Consider the following 23,321-nt stretch of genomic DNA (forward strand, 5'->3'; position numbering starts at 1 on the left):
CATATAATTATTGAATTTTATCAAATATATGAATTTTATCATTTATTTTAGGCCTGATAAATAAATAAATAAATAAAAACTCGCGCCTTAAAAAAAACTCGCGCCATAACACGATAAGTCGCGCCTTGACATGTTATTTGGGCGCCACACTTCACAAACCCGCCTTGGACGTTTTCGTAACGGCTATACCACGCCTCGCGCCATGGCACGCCTTGAGGTGCGCCATGGCACGCTTTTAGAACCATGATAGATACACACACTTCTATGTATTCTTCCGTAAGATTGGACTATTTAGTTCGGATGTTCGGATTTTTTTATTGGTTTTCAACAAAACCGAATTATTAATTTGGATTTCAGATTGGTTTTTGTTTATAAAATAAGAATCGAATAGTCCAAAAAAACCGAATAAACATTTATTATTTATCTGTTTATAATATATATATAGTTTTTTATTAATTTTGTAATTTATTTTTTCAAATAGGAATATTTCACTCAATTAAAAAAACATAAAATATGTATTTCACTCAAAAGTTTTCTATCTATAAAATATTTAACTATAATGTATCTTCTTATTAGTTGTTTATAAATTTCAAATCATAACTAAGTAATTTGTTTTCGTTTCTTGTGTAAAGTTTAGTAATATTATACTAATTTGTCGTTTTAAAATGTTTCGGTTTTTGAAAACCGAATAATAGCAACCGATTCAACTGAATTGTAATTGGATCGGAACAGATTGAATTCAAATTTAATTTGGACTATTCGTATCTATGTTTTGAAAACCAAAATCAATTTGGATTCACTTGATTGAATCGGATCAAACCGATCCATCCAAACGAAGACCCCTACTCTTCCGATACCAAATGGGTAAAAATATTATATCTTGATATTTGAAAAAATCATTTCGTGAATACCTTGTTAACTATATAATACATGATATTTCAAATTGTATTTAAATGATATGGATTTTTGTTGCTTCGTAGATAGTGCAACCAAATAATACATATTACAATAATTACTTTGATATTAAATCTTTATTGATAAAATAATTTGTGAATTGCATGGAGAATATACTAAGACACGTCTGCACGTCTTAAAATAAACTTACGCTTCAACTCTCTTTTGTGAATCACACAAAGCTCTCATTAATACACTCATAGAAGTAAGTAAATAGATATCCTATCCTAATTCTAATAAATAAGTAGAACTCGGCCACGTGGCATTTTTTCAGCACCCCAAAATAGAGTTTTCCCGCTCATTTTTTCTTCTATATTTACGTAAATGCCATTGAATCCGAAAATTGAATAAAAGTTCAAACTGATGCAATATATCAGGAAATTTTAGCTGTCAACTGCATTCAAAATATTCATGCATTAATTTTAAATGAATAAAGATTATGGAAATAATTTGAAAAAATATGTTAATGAATAATCAGATTCGAAAATCACGATTAAATTTGAAAGTTTGTTTATTTTGATTGCAAATTCAATATATTGCAATCATTAAATCCCTAAAAATCTGCAGTATTTTTCAGCAAACGTAAATATCATTTATACGGTTATTTTGTTTTTACCATTCTGCTCCATAACAATTCTGCTCCATAGAAACCACAGCAAACGTATTCTTCTTCAATCTTTGTTATTCTGCAACGCTTCAAGAATTAAATATCAGGTTAGTGTATTCAAAAATCAGAATTACCAATATTTCTATTTCCTCCATGTTCTTATTTATCTGTATCTATCACGTTCTCATTGTATGATTTCTATTCTTCTTCTTTTTTGTAATTCTTCTTAATCGTCTACTTCTTCTACCTTTTCAGTTTAAAAGACGAAAAACTAATGAACATTACAAGTTCATTTTCTTTAAAAAAAATTAAAAATAGTCTTTTTCAGATGTGCACAGTAACTTTTTTTTATGGTATGAAATTTTAAAATTTGTTTGTTTTTATCTAAATACAATCTTAAAAAAATTTAGAATTTTAAAATTTATGAGTACATTAAGTCAGTTGTTATTGTCATGTGTTGATTTTTAATTTTTCTGTTTTACTCATTGTTATGTTATTTGTTAGTGTTAGTATGTTGCAGGAGCATTTTCGGTATAATTGTCGTTTTCATGTTTATTATATATTTGTGTTCCATCTTATTATATAAACTTTTATTCAATCTAAAACATTATTTCATATGAATTATTTGTTTTTGTTTGTATTCCATTTTATTATAAAATGAATTATTCAATTTAAAAATTTATGAGTACATTAAGTCAGTTGTTATTGTCATGTGTTGATTTATAATTTTTCTGTTTTACTTATTGGTTAGGATGTTCTGTACATTTTAAAAGGTTGCTAATTTTCCTTACAATTCTATAATGATTAAATTTATTGCAGAAAATGGAAATAGGAAATAAGGTTTACCTAAATAACATTGACCAGATAGATGAAAAATCGCATATCAAGGTTCGGGTGCTTAAAATTTGGAACTTTGTCAGAAATAATAAAGTTTGTTCCATTGAAATGATCATCATGGATGAGGAGGTTTGTTGTATTTCATATATTTTTTATTCATCATTCAATATTAGACATGTTTCATGAACATAATAATTTTTAATTTTTTTTTTAAACAGGGTACACAATACCAAGCTCGTGTCTTCAATCAGAATTTCTCCAGATTTTGTCATCTTTTAAAGGAAGATGAAAGTTATATAGTTATAAAACCCAATATGGCTGCTGTTACTAATGGTTTTAGTTATACAGGTCATAAACAGACCTTAACTTTGGATTGGAAAAGCATCCTAAAAAAATGTGATGATTTCTCGGGTCCGGTCAATGGATTTATGTTTGTTAACTTTAATTCTATCATAGAACAAACATGCCCAAAAAACACATTCTTTGGTTAGTCATAAAATATTAATAAAATCATTTTTTATCATTTGTTTTTTTGGTTATACATTTTATTATTTAAATATTACGAATTTAATCCTAAACTTTTATTTTTTTGTGGTATCTGTTGTGTAGATGTTATTGGACATATCGTGTCATTTAGGCCTCTTGAAACTTCAAATCCAGTACCATCCAAGCATTATATAAAAGTCACTCTTAGCAACCTAGAGTGAGATTATATTGTATTATTTATTTATTATTTATTATCTTTAATTAATCACAAATTAATATTAATATACTATTTTGTGGTTTATTTAGTTCTGTACATCTGAAGGTTACTATTTTTGGAAGTCAAGCATATCAAATTTCAGAATACCTAAAAAATAACCCGACTGTTAATTTTGTTGTTATCGTGATGCAGTTTTTGAAGCTAAACATTTGGAATGGTTTGTATTCAGTCTTTATATATAGATGTTTATAATTACTGTTTTCATATGCGAACCCAACTGATTGGCTTTTCAAAATCAAATTCGCAACTCCAAATCGTTCGATTATTCGCCCCAATTCCAAAATCAAATAACAGATCCTTCGTATGATTCATTTAATAACCAAGGCTTCGTTCCAGAAAACATCGAATTTAACAGTTATTCGTTCCCACAATCTTTAACCTCCGTTTAAAATCGATCCCTGTATACAAACCCAATAACCAATCGAACACATACCATTCGAAAACAATAATCATTACACCCTTCAACAGATTTGACATCGCATTTCAAAACAATCGATCTTACTTCATCTGCTTGATATATCGCAATTAACAATTAAGACAAATCAATCAATCAATCAATTTGTATAATAAAAATATTGCTATATATGTAAAGACCATATTGCCCCTAACTAGATAAGTATTTGATATATCGCAGTTAACAATTAAGACAGATAAATAAATCAATCAATTTGTATAATAAAAATTCGAAATTCTTAGCTTTCTTCCCCAATTCGCATTCTACTGTAACATTCATATTCATCATTCACCCTCTTTCTTCGCATGTTCCAGTCATTTTTTTTTAGTTCATTCGCATTTGAGTTGTTTGTCTCACCAAATACGAAATGAATATTAACCATAATCACCTTCGCATCTTTAACCCCAATCCATACAACCTCATATGCGAAACCCAATTTTGATTTGTATTACCAAATGCGAACATTTTTGCTTTTACACGTGAACTGCATTTGACTTCAATATTGAACAAATCACATTTCACAGTCCTTCTTGACTTCGCATTTTTCTTCACGAATCTGTTCAAAAGGTTTTTCATTTTATTTTATAAACTTTTAATTATATTTGCTTGTAAAATTTTTTAAAATTTTTTCTTAATATTTTAAATTTTTGGCCGATATTGCATATGTGGTTATTATTGTTCAAATGTTAAAGCTATTTTGAGCTTGATACTTTGATACTTTTACAGGTGATAAGTATTTCATATATCGCAATTAACAATTAAGACAAATCAATCAATCAATCAATTTGTATAATAAAAATGCGAAATTCTTAGCTTTCTTCCCCAATTCGCATTCTACTGTAAAATTCGCATTCTTCATTCACCCTCTTTCTTCGCATGTTCCAGTCATTTTTTTTTTAGTTCATTCGCATTTGAGTTGTTTGTCTCACCAAATGCGAAATTAATATTAACCATAATCACCTTCGCATCTTTAACCCCAATCCATACAACCTCATATGCGAAACCCAATTTTGATTTGTATTACCAAATGCGAACATTTTTGCTTTTACACGTGAACTGCATTTGACTCCAATATTGAACAAATCACATTTCACAGTCCTTCTTGACTTCGCATTTTTCTTCACGAATCGTCCCTCAATCAATAACCCAATTAACCCAATTGCGAATCCAAAATCAAAACTTATCTGTTTTCATATGCGAACCCAACTGATTGGCTTTTCAAAATCAAATTCGCAACTCCAAATCGTTCGATTATTCGCCCCAATTCCAAAATCAAATAACAGATCCTTCGTATGATTCATTTAATAACCAAGGCTTCGTTCCAGAAAACATCGAATTTAACAGTTATTCGTTCCCACAATCTTTAACCTCCGTTTAAAATCGATCCCTGTATACAAACCCAATAACCAATCGAACACATACCATTCGAAAACAATAATCATTACACCCTTCAACAGATTTGACATCGCATTTCAAAACAATCGATCTTACTTCATCTGTTGATCAGAATTTATGATTCATGGTCCATGTGGAGCTGAAAATATGAATTGTCCATGCATGGTGGATAAAAAGTGCTCTAAAAACTTTCCAAAACAATTCATTAATCATTCGTCTGTTGATCAGAATGGTTTTCCGTTATATAGGCGAAGAAACGATGGTCATTTTGTAGAAAAATCAGGTGTAAGGTTGGATAATAGAAATGTTGTTCCATACAACAAATATCTTTTGAAAAGATATCAGGCACATATTAATATTGAATGGTGCAATCAGGGATCTTCTATAAAGTATTTGTTTAAATACATAAATAAGGGTCCTGATAGAGCTACAGTTGCTGTTGTACCAACCAACAATGAATGTGAAAATAATGATGTGGTCGATGAAATAGCTGAATATTACGATTGTAGATATTTATCAGCATGTGAAGCATCATGGCGAATTTTTAGATATGATGTTCATTGCAGATATCCTTCTGTTGTTAGACTACCTTTTCATCTTCCTAATCAACAGCAGATTGTATATGGCGAAGATGATGATATTGATGATGTTCTTGACAAACCTTATGTTGCCGCTTCAAAGTTCACAGCTTGGATGGAGTGTAATGCAATCGACAGTGAAGCACGGAAACTCACATATGTTGAATTCCCTACAAAGTTTGTTTGGATATTAAATGGTCGGTTTTGGAAGCGAAGGAAAGTAGGAAAGGCCATCGGTAGAATTCATTCAGTTTCACCTAAACTAGGTGAAGCATATTTCTTAAGGATTCTTTTAAATAAAGTAAAAGGACCAACATCATTTGATGAAATTCGCACGGTAAATGGAGAAACACATTCTTCTTTTAGAGATGCCTGTTATGCACTCGGGCTATTAGATGATGACAAGGAATACATTGATGCAATTAAAGAAGCAAGTCATTCTGGATCTGGTTTTTATCTACGCTTTTTATTTGCTACATTGTTGATGTGTAATAGTATGTCTAAACCAGAGATCGTTTGGGAAAATACATGGGAATATTTGGCAGATGGAATTCTATATAGCCAACGACGAAGATTTAAGTCAGCAGGTATTACATTTTTTCTTATTTTTTAAAATTAATTTATTTTTATTTTTCAACACCCATTAAATAATTAGTAATGAAATTATTAAATATCAACCACGTATTTTATTAATTATTTAATATTTTCGTGCAAAATTGTCTCTCGGAGTAGATGAACTTAAGAACTTAACTTTGTTCGAAATACAACAAATTTTACTTCGAAACAACTCTACTCTCAAAAACTTCAAAAACATGCCATACCCAGATGTTGAATCCGTTTCTTCTTCAAACAATCGACTTATCACCGAGGAACTAGATTACGACATTCCCGTGATAAAGAATGACTATGATCGTATGTTTCTTGCATTAACAAATGAGCAACGGAACATTTTCCTAAACTTCAAGAGTGCTATTCAACAAAATAAAGGAGGTGTCTTCTTTGTTTACGGGTATGGTGGAACGGGTAAAACGTTTTTATGGAAAACAATATCTGCAGCAATTAGATCTGAAGGAAATATTGTATTAAATGTTGCTTCAAGTGGTATTGCTTCCTTATTATTGCCCGGTGGTAGAACAGCACACTCTTGATTTATAATTCCATTTGAGCTTACAGAGGATTCTTTTTGTAACATAAATCCAGACGGTGAGTTGGCAAGCTTAATAAGGAAAACCTCTTTGATAATTTGGGATGAAGCACCTATGGTCCATAAGCATGCATTTGAAGCTTTAGATCGAACTTTGAAGGATTTATTAAGGTGCGTAAATTCAACCATCTCAAATATTCCATTTGGAGGGAAAGTTATTGTCTTTGGAGGAGATTTTAGACAAATTCTACCTGTTGTGCCGGGTGGCAGTAGACAGAACATTGTAAATGCTTCTTTGAGTTCTTCATATTTATGTTAATTTCATTACACACATTGGTATTGTATCATCTGCATATGTCCAATTAGAATGACGAATAAAAAAAAATAGTTTTCAAAAATCTTCATTCCTAATTAAATACTTCCCATTTAGTTAGTAATTAAATAATTACCAATAAAAAAATTATTTAAATATTCAATATTACAATTTATAAGTTATCAGAATTATTGATATAATATTTTATTAAATAATTAATTTTTAAATTCAATTCAAAAACAGCACCCATGGGTTCCACGGGTTTTAACCTAGTTTACTTCAATAAACAGGGATAATGACTTAAAAGGTAATATATTATTGGATTTATATATATTTGGTCTCTGAGTTTTTTTTGTTCACATTTACCACTTCAACTTGTTAAACTGTAAACATTCAGTCATTTCGACTGATTACTCCAGGTTAGCCGAGAAAAATGATTTAATAGGGTAATATATTTATCATTTTGCACACATTTAGTCCTTAATATTTTTGTACACATTTAGTCCTTAATATTTTTTTTGTTTCAAAATAAATCATTTTTGTTTTTGTAGTCATTCACTAATTATGAATGATTTCTATAGGTTTTTCTCACGACATCTTACATTGGACAATCATTATGAAATGTGTGGGGTTATTGATGTTTATGTGTAACGTCTCATTTTCACAACCAAAAAAATTTATTTTTTAAATAAGGCAAAACTCTCTAATTATAAATCTATTATTAAGAACAAAAACGTTTATTCCAAAATACACTGATCGAAAATCAGAGTAATATAGGAAACACGGTATCCTCAATACTGTTAATGAGTGTGTACAGTCCTGCATTCTCCTTCTCATGATCAACGATAGAACCTGAAAACATAAACAACTGGGTAAGCACAAAGTTTAGCGAATTTCCCCCAAAACACCTGATACAACAAACGTATTATCATGCATAATGGACTCACACTCATTAGATTGGAATACATTGACCCAATCAGTCATCGAATTGGAATGCCAACATGCAAAAGATCCAATCAGTCATCGGACTGGAATACCTCGGGTTTGTTGATTTGTCGCCTTAACCCAACCGCTCTTCTCGAGCCTCCGTGTCTACGGCTTATAGCCGGCCCACACCAGGTATCTTGGCCTATAACATATAGCACAACCGCCTCAACCTATCCCACCACCATTTGGTTATCACACGTAATATGTCGTGAGAAAAACTTAAAGAAAATCATTCATAAGTATTGAATGAGTACAAAAACAAAAATGACTTATTTTGCAACAAAAAAAATATTAAGGACTAAATGTGTACAAAAATATTAAGAACTAAATGTGTACAAAATGAGAAATATGTTACCCTATTTAGTCATTTTTACCGGTTAACTTGATGTAGTTTTAATAAGGACTAAATGTGTACATTTTAACAAGTTAAAGGGGGTAAATGTGGACGAAAAAAACTCAGTGATCAAATGTGTACAAATCGAAAAATATATTACCATTTTAAGTCATTATCCCTAATAAATAAATGTTTTTTTTTTCACTTGTCACATACTCATTCAATTTATCGGATATTTTGAATTAATATTTTTCTGTATGTTATTTTATGAGTTTGTGTATTTTATTAAATTCCACATAATAATTTAATATAATAATTACAATAAATGTAGTAATAAATGGATATCAATTTCATTAATCAACTTACATTTTAATTTCAAAATTCTCAAAATTAAAGCTCATTAGTTTCTTTTGTTTATTTATTTAAATTATTTATTTAAATTTAAAAGATAAAAAACATTTATATTATAATACTTCATTATTTTTCTTATCTATATTATACATACTTATAAAACTAGTATTTTTTCTTGAATCTCATGCATTTGAAACCCCATTTTTTAACTTCCTCAAACCACATTCATTTGAAAACCCTTTTTTTAACTAATGCAACTCAAAAGTTTCTTAATTATGATTTAACACTTAAAAGTTTTATAACTTAGTGAAAAGTTTACTATAAAAAGGTCAATATTTTGAAAAGACATGCATACAAATCATATACAAATTTTGTGTTGGGTTGAAGTCTTATGACATTTTTAGAGATATGCTATTATTTTAATGTTTTTAATATGTAAGTTTGTTATACTAATTCGTTTTTATGTTTTCTTTGTTTTTTGTATTATTGTAATACAGTCGTTGTATATTGTGGTTTAATTGTTAATATATTGATCATATGTTATATAATGTGATGTCGAAAATATTTAATTAAATATTTTAAATATATATATATATATATATATATATATATATATATATATATATATATATTGTAATTGTACCGTTTCAAAAAGTTAATTAATTAAAACTCATACATATGTTATATTTTCCATCTCTCTCTCTCTCTCTCTCTCTCTCTCTATATATATATATATATATATATATAATTGTACCGTTTCAAAAAGTTAATTAATTAAACTTATACATATGTTATATTTTCCATCTCTCTCTCTCTCTCTCTCTCTCTCTCTCTCTATATATATATATATATATATATATATATATATATATATATATATATATATATATATCAAAACACTTCAACCAAAATTCATTTAAAATCTAATATTTCAAATGTTTTTTAATAATGATTGGAAAATTTTCAACATGTGTTACTTAATTGATTGATTAATAAAAATATTAATGTTTTGAAACTCCTAACTCTTAAACTTATATTATTTAATTTGTTAGTTAACTAAAATATTTTTTTTACATAAAGATAACATTTTTATGTTATGTTACTCATATTTGTTTATGTAATTAGAAGACAAAGTGTATATAGAATGACTACTTCAATTTCACATAGGAATCGATATCACTAGAGATATATGTTGTCTTTAACCGGTGGTAGGAGATCCACATACCCTTGTAAGTATTTATATTAATGCATAGTAAAATCTATTTTATATTCCTATTCACCTTAATTTTTTATGTACAAATTAAAGAAGAGGATTCTCAGCGTGCCAACATAAAGTCAAATGTACGCCTTGCGAAATATGTAATTAAAATTAAATATCATATTTACTAATCGACTTTATTTTAAAACTCTTGATAACATTTATGTATCATGATATATTTATAAAAATTATTTAATACATTATCATCCATTTTTTAGGAAAAATATTTATGATCTGTTTTTAATTGATATAAATGAAAAAGTAAAATGAAATTTTGAAATTTTAATTTTCAAATCAAAGTTTGTTTTCATCAATATTATGTGTTAAATTCTTTGATCATAATTATAATATTTATGCATAGCTTTATAACCAAAGCTTGTTGGTTTTTTATCATTAATTCGTATCATTTTATTTCCACTTTTTATATAAAAATACATAAAATTTAACATATATTTGTTAATTATCTATAATAAAGTTATAAAAGTATTGAAAAAGTCTTTTAAGTTTTAAAAAAATGAGTTTATTTAGATTTTAATTTATTTTAACAGTCTGTATATATTAAAAAAATAAACAATCTTCTTTTTTCAGACTGCAAATGTTTAGTCTAGCTCTTATATTGCATAAATCTGCATATGTGGTCTGCAAACTGTCGAAAAAAACACACAACACCAAAATCTTTTTAAATTAGTTTGTACATGCTTCATGCAACTTGGATGCAACTCGCATTGTCAAGCTAACTCAGTTGTCTAAGTTAGTGTAGATTGACTTAATCCTTAACGTAAAACCTAGTCATCATGGTTGTTGTTTTTTTTTTTTTTTTTTTTTTTTTTACTTTAAATAGTTTGTTTTTTTTTTTTTTTATAATATTTCTTAGTTCATTGGTGAATTCGAATATTTAAAATAACCCCTAACCAATTATAATATTAATTCAAATTTTGACCTGCTAAACATGTGATAGCATTTTTGTTTACCTTCTGATGACATGTTTTTTACGGATGTTGTTTTTAACTTTTTAGATAGTTCCTTACCCAAAATCCAAAATTTTAACTAATATAATGACAAAACAAAAAAAAAAAAATTATATATGTTATAAGAAACCAAACTATCCTTTTCCTTCACTAATTTATTGTCAAAAGAGAAGTGCTTACAAGATTTCTCTCTCTCTTGAGGATATCATGGATTGTCATGTTCCTATCATTCATGACCAGACTAGGCGGTCAAACCAAATACCGCGTTTTCTTCAATCTTCATAAACCCATTTTAATAATATAATATAAAACATAAAAAACATATTCTATTCTAAAAAAAAATTCTCATCCACCAATAAATTTAAACCTTTCTTTTATCTTGATATTTAGATAATGTTAGAAAATGCTAGAAATAAATAGGCTTTCAAATTAATCCGGATGCTAACCACGGATCAATATATAATTTCATCTATTCTATGACAACTATCTACATAATATCTATAGAAGCTATTATATACAAAACAAAAAAGATGGAAAATTAAAGTATATATAATTTATCTACTCATTAAGCCAATCTAGACTAAATGACTCTTCTGCCACTTTAACACAAAGATCAGTCAACTCTTTCCCCATTTCTTTCCACTCCCATGAAATCTCTTCATCACAAATCACCCTTCTCAATGATCTCAACCACTTAATCGATCTTGGCAAACTCTTAATCCTTGGGCATTCCCTCATGTCTATCTCCTTCAAACTCACACACCCACCTATTTCTTCATTCAGACCTTCAAGATTCAGACACTGAGAAACATCAATATAATCCAACCATATCAGATTCTTGATTCCACACGGAAGCTTTTTCAGCTTTGGACATGCGTACACTCTCAAAATCCTTAAAAAAATCAGCTTCCCGATATCAAAAGGAAGCTCCTCGAGGCTCTCACAGCTTGTAATGCTTAAAACCCTTAACGTTTTCACATGACAAATGCTGGAGGGTAGTTTCGTCATTTCGGTACAGTGGTCCATTGTGAGGTGGGAGAGGTGTGGGAATAGGTGGGAGAGGTTTAGTTCTGATTCCTCTCTTAGGTTTATCTTGCAGAGGAGAAAAGAGATTTTTTCTAGGTTTGTGAAGGGTATTATCGTCTTTGGTAGTTCAGGAATTGTGATTTTTTCCATCCAGATGCTTCTTAAGTGGGAGGATTTACCTAACACCCATAAGTTTAGAACCTCTGCGGTTTTTGTGTTGTAGTTTATTACAACTAAAGCTCTAAGTTTTGGCATGTTTTCAATGAATGGAGGAAGGAAATACTCGGTTGAATCAAAATTCAAGATCAAGACTTCAGCTTTAGGAAATTCCATTTTTGACCAATCCGTTTCTTTCATTTCACCTGATCATTTCAAGAATTTGGTATAAGTAATCTAAATTCTAAACCCTTGTAATTTAATTTGGAAAAATATGGCTTCTTTTTACCTGTATGAATTGAAACAATTCTTGCAAGAAATTGCTGATCAATATTCCTCTCCCATTCTTTGGGTAACCCTTTTTCTCTTCTTGCCATAACAAGTCTTCTTCTGTTGTTAACACTCTCAAAGCTACTCATATGAATAGCAAGGTCTCTTAACACATCATGTTGACACACTGATATCTCACAGTGGCTACTATATATATCTCCAGCCCTGAAATGTTTTTTTTATTTTTTATTAAAGATCAATTAAATAACCAGAAATCAAATTAACTTTCTTGTATATATATATATATATATATATATATATATATATATATATATATACCTTTCTTCTTTCAAAAGGGTGAGAAGATTTTTGTTTGAGAGCTCGAGAATAATGGCAAAAGCTTCTTCATCATCGATGTCATGAAGCTCAGTCCATATATTGATAAGAACATCTAGAGGGATCTTTTTGTCTTCTGGGAAAGAACCCAAATCAAGAAAGCAGTTTCTCACTTTTTCTGAGAGGTAATCGATGCTGAGTTTCATCCTGTTGAGCAACTCGATTTCATGGGAGTCGCAAATTGGTTGGGCTCTTGATAATCTGCTGTTGGCGCCTCTCCAGTACATTTCAGGCTGATCTCTTAGTGAAGCTCCGATCACTTTCAGAGCCAATGGAAGCCCTTTGCATTTCTCCACAACCTAATTAAACCCAAGACTCCATTAACAAAGGGTTTCAGATATTGATTTGATTAAACAAACAAGAAACAAGTTATACCTGTTTGATCAGATTCTCATCGGATCCAGGGGGTATTGAGGTTGTTCCAAAAGCAGTGTGACAGAAAAGGGAGATTGCTTCTTCTTCTCTTAGCAGTTCTAATTCATAGGTTGAGTTGAGAACTTTAGATGGAAACTTGATGCGCGAAACCACAAGAGTTTTGCAACCAGGAACATTGAAGATAAGCTGGTGGAGAACTTGATCTGACCAAACATCGTCCAAAACTACCAGGGTGGGTGTCACTGTGTTCCGATGGTTATATTGAGTAAGTGACCATTGGGAGGATATGTCAGAATTCCCATTGAGTTTGCTTCTTGAAAGAAACCCCCAAATATCTTGCCTTAGTTGCTGTACGTTCGGAGACTGGGATACAGTCAGGAACAATATCTCATTATTAAAGTAACCTGAAACAGAAACACCACAGAAGCATTTCGTCGAACGCTTTAGAGGCAGAAAAAAAAAAAAAAAAAAAAAAAGGAAAAGAAAGTTAGGAGCGAAGGAGTTCAGAAGCTAACGTACTTCGTACTTCATCGTCTCTGCAAATTTCTCTGGCTAAAGTAGTTTTACCACTGCCGCCAATTCCATTGATCCCGATAACAACCAAATCATCTCTAGCGAGAAGCATACCTTTAACTTTCCTCTTCCCCAGCTCCATTCCAACCTTTTCCAAACCACCCTCATATTGCTCCTCCTCGTTCATCTTATTCATCGCCTCCTCCAACCACCATCCTTCACCGCCTCCTCCGATTTTCATAGACCCGAGCCGCTGCTCCAGCCTCCGAGCGGAGCCCTCGAGTCGATCAAACCGCTCGGTGGTTTCGAATCTCACGTGATGCACGTCAGCGAGGACGTGAGCCTGAAGCGGACCCTGTAAGAACCTCGATATCTTCTTCTCGACCTTTTCCATCTTCCGCGACAACTGCAGGTTCTTGTAGACGTTCCAACGGCTGGAGACGAGGACTTTTCCAGCGAGTTCGAGGCCGTCTCGGAGAGCTCTGGAGAGAGTATCGAGCTGCATCTGACGTGTTGGGGTTAACTCCACGCCCGAGTACTTGATTTCTTCGATGATGGGAAGGAGTTCTTCGATGGAAAGTTTAAGCTGCTCGGCGCTGGGCTTGCAGAGACAGGCCTTTCTTGAAATGGTTATTAACATTTTAAGAAGCTCGGTGGCAATCTCTCCGGCAAAGAAGTCGGTGACCGCCATTTTATTTGTCCACCGGAGCCGGTGCGTTTTGCAGAGAAGGAAGAGGTTGAGTAATCGTGTTGTTTATACCAGCGAGAGTGGAAATGGGTCATGTGAGTATGTGATGTTAATGTCAACTAATGGTATTCAAATTACTCTTCTACCCTTATGCCCTTGTTCTTCTTTTCTTTTCTTTGTTTTTTTTTTTCAAATATCTTTTACCAACTTTTTATCCAGACAACCGTTTTATCCAAGCTGTTTAAAAATATCTATATAAAAAATTTAATCTAATATGTTCTAAAATTCATATTAGTATCTAAACGTTTTTTAATTACTTAGTTAAAAAAAAATTTTTGTGAAACTTACAGAAAAATTTCATTATTTTAGAAAATCAACGATTTTTTTTTTTTTTTGAATTCAGCTTGTAGATGAACAAAGTTTACGAATATATTTGTTGTTAATAAAGATATTTGTAAACTTTTTTCGTCTACAAATTGAATTTTAGAAAAGAAAAAAAAGAATTTAATTACAAAAATGTTGTTGATTAAAAAATGTTTATTTTGAAATACTATAGTGTTTTTTTTCTTTCCATTTACAAGGTCTAATAGTTAAATTTGAAGAAAAAAAATGTATAAATATTTGAAAAGGAATATACCAAAATTTATACAAATACTTCAAAAAAATATGCATATGAATACATAAAAAAAATACAAGATAGTTTTAAAAATACTTTAAAAAAAATATATAAATATGTGAAAAACAATATACCAAATTACATAAAAATACTCAAAAACTCATATATATATATATATATATATATATATATATATATATATATATATATATATATATATATATATATATATATATATATATATATATATATATAACACTTAAAAATAATAAATATTTGAAAAGGAATATACCAAAATTTATAAAATACTTAAAAAAATATGCATATGAATACATAAAAAAATACAAGATAGTTTTAAAAATACTTTAAAAAATATATAAATATGTGAAAAACAATATACCAAATTACATAAAAATACTCAAAAACTCATATATATATATATATATATATATATATATATATATATATATATATATATATATATATATATAACACTTAAAAATAATAAAAAATACATAAATACATAAAAATATATAAAATTACATATAAATATGTTTATACATTATATACAAATATTTAGAAAATCTGTAAAAAATTCTTATTATTTTGAAAAAAAATTAACAATTTTGTCTCATGACCTGCTAAACATTTCAAAAGGATTTCTCTTAGTTTTTATAAAAATATTTTCAGATCAAAAGGGTATAATTTTTATTTTTCAGTGTCGATGGAAAATCTATAAAATAAAAAATTAAAATAAATAAATAAATAGGTGTTTTTGTTAAATCTGAAAAAAAAAAATGAAATACCCAATTTGTTTAAGTTTTTGTACAATATAGAAAAATATTTGAAAAATATCAAAATAATCATGATATTTGAGGTAGTCTTGAGATTTTTGTAGCATTGACATGTAAAAATCAATTTTTTTATCAACTTCAATCATTCATAATTTTTTCATACAACTTTGTTTTAGGTGGGTTTTTTAATTGTATTGTTTGTAACAATGACTTTCATTGACTTATTATAATCCAAGTTTGGATGTTGGGGAAATCGTATTTTTTTAGTTCCAAAATAAGTGATTCGGTGAATATATGAAAAAAAAAATACAAAAAAAAAAAAAAAAAAAACCTCGACTTTAATCATCCATAACTTTCGCATGTGGACTTTGTTTTAGTTAGATTATTTTCATTGTGTTCTTTGCAACAAAGAATTTACACTGACATATTACACCTATAATTTAGATGTCGAGTGTTATATATATTTTTTTATCTCCAGGGAAGGTTATTCGGTGAAAATTATATTAAAAAAAAAAAAAAAACTTTATAACTCTTACATACAAGGTTCGTAACAATCATCAGACATCTTAGTTCTCACAATCACAAAGGTGACCTACAAAAATCTCAAAAAGCAAGACTTTAAAAAAATTACAGCCATCTAAATTTAACAAGTGTTGAATTGTGATTTTTTTTTTTATAATTTAAAAAAAAAAATCCGTAGGTCACATAGATTTTCACAGGCGGTAATCTATGAACATCTTAAAAACAATTGCATGTGTAACATCCGGATTTCCAGGTACATTATTTATTTATTATTTTGGAGATTTTGAGAGAGACTCGGCAAGTTGATGCTTAGACTCGCCGAGTAGAGTCTCGATTACTTGATTCTCAAATGTTGCTTGCTTTGTGCTTTTAGGAGTTTCCATTAACCTCATCTAACTAGCAAGCGAGTATACTAAGTTACATTTTGTTGAGACTAAATAATTTTAGAAGGTTAGGTTTTAACTTTATTGCGCAACTCTTGTTTGAGTCCAACTATTTTAGTGTGAGACATTTCATTCGAAAAATTATCTGGTGTTGGTGATATGTAATTGTATTCGTGAGATAGTTATAAGATGTTAGGGGGAGTTCCTTCTGAAGTCGATGGCGAGGAGTAGTGTGGTGGTTTCCTTAGGAAAACCTAGAAAGAGATTTAGTGTTGGGAGCATTTTCTTGTTCAGGATTGTATGTATGGATAAGGAGTGACTTGGAGGATTCAAAGCGATCCTTGAGGAAAGTACGGATAGATGTGGAAGGTAGTGTGGGTCCGTACTATTTGAAGTAGAGGATTCGTACTTGATTCAAGGAGAGATGCGATGATACCAGGAAGCTTGTAGAGTATGAGACTCCTCAATAATATTTATTCATGTTCTGATAGTTTGAATGGCCTATTTTCAATATGGTGATCCTTCGAGGAAGACTAGGTAGTGGTTCTGGTGCTGGTGAGGGTCCGGTTTTTGGAGCCGGTAAGTTGGATGATCAGATGCAAGAGTTCATTTCATTTGAGATTACCCACATCATACTCGAGTATACACCTGGGATATTTGGTACGATCAATGAAGGTATCATGGAGGTTTTAGAGGAGTGTTTGGGATCATTCCGTTCTAAGATGGTAGTGATGATGGGAGCTTGCACTTTGACTTTCCGCGAGTTCCGGGCATGTGGAGCCCCGAAGTTCTTCGGGAAGAAGGACCCGATCGCGAGCAGACGTTGGTTAGCGAATGTCGCTAATGCCTTCCGTACTAGCAGTTGTCTTGATGGGGCAAATATTAAACTTGATTCATGTCTTTTGAAAGACAGAGCCCAAGACTAGTTGGAGGATGTAGTACATGCCTTGGGAGGCGAGGCAATTAAGTCCATGACTTGGAAGGATTTTATGATGAGATTTTAGGCTGAGTTCGCACCAGTGATTGAGGTCCACCAGTTGGCGTGAGAGTTTTAGGATCTCCACTAGACTACTGAGGTGGTGGCTGAGATCACTGCTATGTTTCACAAGAGGGCGTTGCTTATTCCGCAGTATATGGTGGACGAGGAGATGAAGAATGAGAGATACCATGAGATGTTGAGGAGTGATATCTGGCAATTTGTGAGCCGATCCAGATGCAAGATACTGGATGATAGCCAAAGAGAGAGAGTGTGTGTGTGTATGTGTGTGTGTGTGAGAGAGAGAGAGAGAGAGATTGACTGGGAGATGGAGAGGAAGAGGAAGTCGGATCAGGTTTAAGGCTCAGAGGTTTTGGGCAAGAGGCCCAAGGTTTTCGATTTGAGATCGAGAGGCTAGCAGAGCCGAAGCCGCTATGGCAAGTGCAGCAGAACGCACGATGGGGCGTGTAGGGTGGGTGGTTCTGGCTGCTTCAAGTGCGGCCAGACGGGTCATATTAGCTGGTATTGCACTGCTACTACCCCCACAACACAAACATCTGACCTAATTTGCTTCCATTGCAATCAGAGGATCCATAAGAAGTTCAATTTACCAAGCTTAACAATGGGAGGACCAGTTCCAACACCCACACCGACGACTATCCGGATTATTGATGGCTACCAAGGTAAAGCGGATGAGCCTTTTGCGAGGAGCAAGACTTTTCAGCTGACAGCCGAGGAGACTCGTGCAACACCTGGTGTGGTGATAGGTATGTATCTTCTCCTTATCTCTTTATTTATATTGATTTGGCTGCTTATATTTTTGTGTTTTGTTTAAGGATCGTTCTTCGTGAACGGTATCTCTGTATTGATATTGTTTGATTCGGGGGCTACCCAATCTTTTGTATCGCTTGTGCTTAGTAAGAGGTTTGTTGGAGCTCGGGGGGATCTGGATTGTCCCTTAGAGGTTAAGAGTACGGGTGATCGATCTGTCCAGGTATCCTGGGTTCATCGGGGTTGTGTTTTTGAGATGTTTATCGAGTAGTATCTGATTGATTTGGTTCTTACTCCTTTGTGTGGGAACAAGGTTATTGTAGGGATAGACTAGTTGAGCCCCAATAGGGTGGTGATTGATTGAGAGCATCATTTGGTACGCATTCAGACCCCAAGTAGGGGAGAGTTAGTGGTTTAGGGGGAGAGTGCTCAACGTGGGCCGATTCTATGCTCAACAGCCAGGGCCAGACGCTATCTTCAGCAAGGTTGTTCCGGATATGTTGCATATGCTATAGATACCAGTGAGAAGGGTAAGGCGAATGCGAATAACATTCCGGTTGTCCGGGAATACCCTGATGTGTTCTTGGAGGACTTGTTTGGGGTGCCTCTAGAGAGCCATGTGGAGTTTAGGATTGACTAAGTTCCGGGTGCGGCTCCGATAGTCAAAGCACCATATCGGTTAGCTCCTCCAGAGATACAGGAGCTGTCTACACAGCTGTAGGAGCTGTTAGACAAGGATTTCATTTTACCGATCAGTTCCTCATGGGGAACAACTATCATGTTTGTACAAGTTATAGATGAATATGTCAACATCATATGCGTGTTGTCCTATATCATGTTGTTGCAAGTTGTACGTTAGGCATCAGTGTGTAGTACGCGGGCGTATGAGTCCGGTACATGGGGCATACTCATGAAACTCTCTTTTTGGACCTTTTAGGCCTTGGCTCTTTTGGGAGTTGGGACATGAGTTGTTGGGTCAGATATGGGAAGGGTAAAATGGTATTTTACCCATTTGAATGATAGAATATGAATTGGACCTTGGATTTTGGAAATTTCCCTAATTATTGATTAGCAATAATTAGGTTGTGTTTAGTGTAAGGAGCCCGGTAGCAGCATCGCGTGATATTTATTTATCTCTAGTTTGAGGTTAGTTTCTTCACTGTGTTTTGCGGGTTGAAAGCACCAATATCGGCCCATAGATTATTGATAGAATGCTAGATGTGTGTGCGACTCTTGCATGTATTGTATGTATGTATGTATGTATGCATGTGTATATATATATATATATATATATATATATATATATATATATATATATATATATATATATATATATATATATATAAGTATGGTATGTGGCATTTTGGGAAACTCATTAAGCTTTTTGCTTACAGTTTTATGGTTATGGTTTTAGGTACTTTCAGTTCGAGAGGGAAGGGTCCGACTTGATCGCAACACATCTACCCATGATTTTCTAGCTATGCCTTGGCTGAATATTCTGATTTCTCAATTCTTGCCTATCTTTTCTTCGTTTTGAAAATATCATAAGTCGTCTGTATAGATTCCAATTTCTAGGATCTTTATATCATTGTGAAGCAAATAAATAATACTACAACTTCTCTTTACATATCTTTGGTTGAACATGTACATATATTGAGTTATTAAGTCATGAACTTGGGTACATGCCTATTTTTGCTAGTTTCATACTTTGAACTAATTATAAAATGACTAAAACTTCTTCATTCTATATCCAATTACCATGAATCTTTTTCTTATGTTTTAATTGTGATATACACTACAACTTTCATTTATAAAAGTCCTTATGAATCATTTTAGAATTGGATATATTAAGTTGTAAAGTTAGTACTTTGAAAATGAATAAAATTTCATTAGTTGTATATATTTTTCTTCCAAACTTAACAAGCTCATAGATTGCTCATTCATTTATCAAATTATATGATTCCTCTTGTATTGTTTAGCCCAACTCACGGTCTTTCCATTGCAATATTTCTTATCTCATCAAACCTTCATTTGGTTAATTTGCTCATTCTTTAATAAAATTTTCCAAGACTCCAAAGTTGCTATTTCCAACATTTCATGTGAATATTAAAAAATTCACTTTTTCAATTTTACCCTTACTTCCAAAAAAAACTCATTTCTAGTTAACTAAATTACTTTATTTAACATAAATAATGCCATGATAATCATTTCATATTTTTACGTATATCCTTTTCGTACAATAATTCACATATTAAACAAATAATCTCTACATCTGATTTTATAAGTTATGAGTTATATAAAAATAACCTTTAAAAAAGTGGTTCTTAGACTTGTTAATCTTTAGTTTTGGAATTTGAATTAACTAAAAAAAAAAAAAAAAAAAAAAAAAAATCCCAATTTTTTTTTTGAAAATGCAAAATAAATGGAAAAATCCATTTTTTTTAAATATTATTTTCGGAACTTGAATTAACTAAAAAAAATAAAAAAATAGAAAAGTGCGTCTGACGGTCTCACAAAATATAAATGGTCTCAAATTAACCTAACCATATATATATATATATATATATATATATATATATATATATATATATATATATATATATATATATATATATATATATATATATATATATATATATATATCAAGTATCGTATGCATGTTTCTAGTTTGACCATAACACCCACAATGACAATAGTAAAAAACCTAAATGCATGATCCAGATAAAAAGGTTGTTTTATTGTAAAAAAAAATGGTTGTATAAAAAAAAAAGTTAGTTCATAATATAAATAAAATTTACGTCAACTTATGATGAATAATTATAGTTCGAGAAAGAAAGATTTCGATGAACGACACAAAAATGCAGGAAAGAATGCCAATAATCTAACGGGAGCCGCTCATGACACGATTCCAACAATCCAAGAGGAAATAGCAAAAAAAAAGTGTGATGGTTGGATATAATTTTAGTTTAGTTTATATAATGTTTTCTATTTTATGTCAATTTTAGTTTATTTTATGTTATTTTTATATAATTTTTAAATATTTAGTTTAAGTAAAAAGACTATTAATGTCAGATTTATATCTATCTGTAATTTTACTTATAATGCTTTAAAATAATAACTACTATTCATATTAAAAAGAATAAAAGCTGTTGAAAGATGTGAGTATGTGTTTGAAAAAAAAATTGTAAAAGGTTGATGAATAAAATGATTCGGAGTGGTTAAAAGATGAAAAACATGATTAAAAACTGAATGAGCCTCACGATAACAAGTGGAATTTCATATATATATATATATATATATATATATATATATATATATATATATATATATATATATATATATATATATATATATATATATATATATATATATATATATATATATATATATATATATATATATATGGGAAAAGTGAATATACCCTTAACCTTAAGTGTATATAAGCTTAGGTACCCAAACTCACCATACTACATCGTTTTGTATCATATATACATTGTAATTATCTAATGTTCTTATAATTCAACTTCTAACTTGATTTCATTCAAAGATTTTTATAAATTTCACATTTATTTCCCTCTTACATAATTTTCATTTTCAACTATAATATATATAGCCTAATTGATGTTTGTCAAAAAAAATATGATGTAAGAGAAAGATAATAATGAAATTTTGAAAATCTTGAAAGTAATTAAGTTAATGATTGAAGTTGAAGAACATTATAATAAATATATCAAACAAAATGACGTATTATGGTGAGTTTGGGTACCTAACTTATATACCCTTACGTGTATATTCACTTTTTCATATATATATATATATATATATATATATATATATATATATATATATATATATATATATATATATATATATATATATATATATAAGGTTCATGGTTCAAATTTTGACACATCCAAAATATTGTTTGTGTTCTGCGCCTCCACAGTTGATTTCTCGTGATCCTATAGCAGATTGAATTGAGTTGTTCAGATGATATTGTTTACTGTTTTTGTTAATTTAGTAACAATTCAAATTTATGGTTTTTATTTGTAGAAATGTTTAATAAAAATAATTGTAATTTAAAATAAAACAAAATATAAATGATAAAAAGCAAAAACTTATAAAAGTTTTTAAAACTATTTGGAATGGTTTTTTGGGTTACAAGCATAAAAGTTTTAAGCTCCCTTTCTCGATTTTTTTTTAATTGTAATTTTAATTTTTTATTTTAAGTTTGTAGTAAAAACCTTAAAAAGTTAAAAACTTTTAAAAAGTCGATTGCGGGAAGAGAAGGTCGCCTTTCTTTTGTCTCCTTTGTTGGGTTCATATGACTTTAAGGACTCCTCGGCAGGATATGTTTAAGTATTACTTTATTCACACCATTTTAAATCATTGGTTGGTCCATCAAATATTAATTCATTTAGGTCTTGTCAACTTTTGTGATGGCATTTCTTCAGGCCGGAAAGATTGAAAAATGCATGGTTCATGTTGAAATAATATTTTGTGTGATAACATAAACAAATACAAATTGAATAAAATGTCTTATATTTACATAATCGATTATTAAAATATATTCTTGTTTTATTAGGTATAGATTGCTCCGATCGAAGAGCAAATCTTTAACAAGATTTGGAGTAGGGTTTAAAGAGTAACACATATAATGCATAAAGTATACAAATAGAGTAATTATGTGATATGAAGTGGTAACTATTTTGTAGATGTGTGTTGGGAAAATATTATAATATAGTGGTGAGATAGCAATACTTTTAAGTGGTTACGACTCTTCATAGCAAACTGGAAGCGAATCTTTAGTTGATTATTATTAACATGCATACACCACATACAATAGCGTCCACCATGTGTACCCCATATTTATTCCCTTATTATTATCACTG

At 30.5% G+C, this 23,321-nt stretch overlaps 2 protein-coding genes across 2 annotated transcripts; one reads left to right on the forward strand and one right to left on the reverse strand.

Moving 5' to 3' along the window:
- Nucleotides 1-5,172: 5,172 nt before the first annotated feature.
- Nucleotides 5,173-6,736, forward strand: LOC145002957 (uncharacterized). The gene is made up of 2 exons (XM_078962137.1): nt 5,173-6,175; nt 6,414-6,736. The coding sequence occupies exons 1-2, from the start codon at nt 5,173-5,175 to the stop codon at nt 6,734-6,736; spliced, it is 1,326 nt and encodes a 441-aa protein (XP_078818263.1).
- A 4,555-nt stretch (nt 6,737-11,291) lies between these two features.
- On the reverse strand, nt 11,292-14,458 carry LOC145019307 (putative disease resistance protein At4g33300). Its single transcript, XM_078976714.1, has 5 exons — nt 13,686-14,458; nt 13,167-13,570; nt 12,735-13,090; nt 12,415-12,620; nt 11,292-12,331 (listed from the first exon to the last, which is right to left on the reverse strand). The coding sequence occupies exons 1-5, from the start codon at nt 14,368-14,370 to the stop codon at nt 11,502-11,504; spliced, it is 2,481 nt and encodes an 826-aa protein (XP_078832840.1). The 5' UTR covers nt 14,371-14,458; the 3' UTR covers nt 11,292-11,501.
- Nucleotides 14,459-23,321: the final 8,863 nt, after the last annotated feature.

Source organism: Lactuca saligna, chromosome 1, assembly GCF_052625555.1.
Source record: "Lactuca saligna cultivar CGN05327 chromosome 1, ASM5262555v1, whole genome shotgun sequence".
Taxonomy (NCBI): Eukaryota; Viridiplantae; Streptophyta; class Magnoliopsida; order Asterales; family Asteraceae; genus Lactuca; species Lactuca saligna.

Bases quoted from the DNA above. Each gene is read 5' to 3' on its own strand.
- LOC145002957 (XM_078962137.1), top strand. From the start codon at position 5,173: ATGGTGGATAAAAAGTGCTCTAAAAACTTTCCAAAACAATTCATTAAT. The intron at 6,176-6,413 runs GTATTACATTTT...TGCCATACCCAG, and splicing joins ACGAAGATTTAAGTCAGCAG to ATGTTGAATCCGTTTCTTCT.
- LOC145019307 (XM_078976714.1), bottom strand. From the start codon at position 14,370: ATGGCGGTCACCGACTTCTTTGCCGGAGAGATTGCCACCGAGCTTCTT. The intron at 13,571-13,685 runs GTACGTTAGCTT...TTTCTGTTTCAG, and splicing joins CAGAGACGATGAAGTACGAA to GTTACTTTAATAATGAGATA. The intron at 12,621-12,734 runs GTATATATATAT...AAAACATTTCAG, and splicing joins ACCCTTTTGAAAGAAGAAAG to GGCTGGAGATATATATAGTA.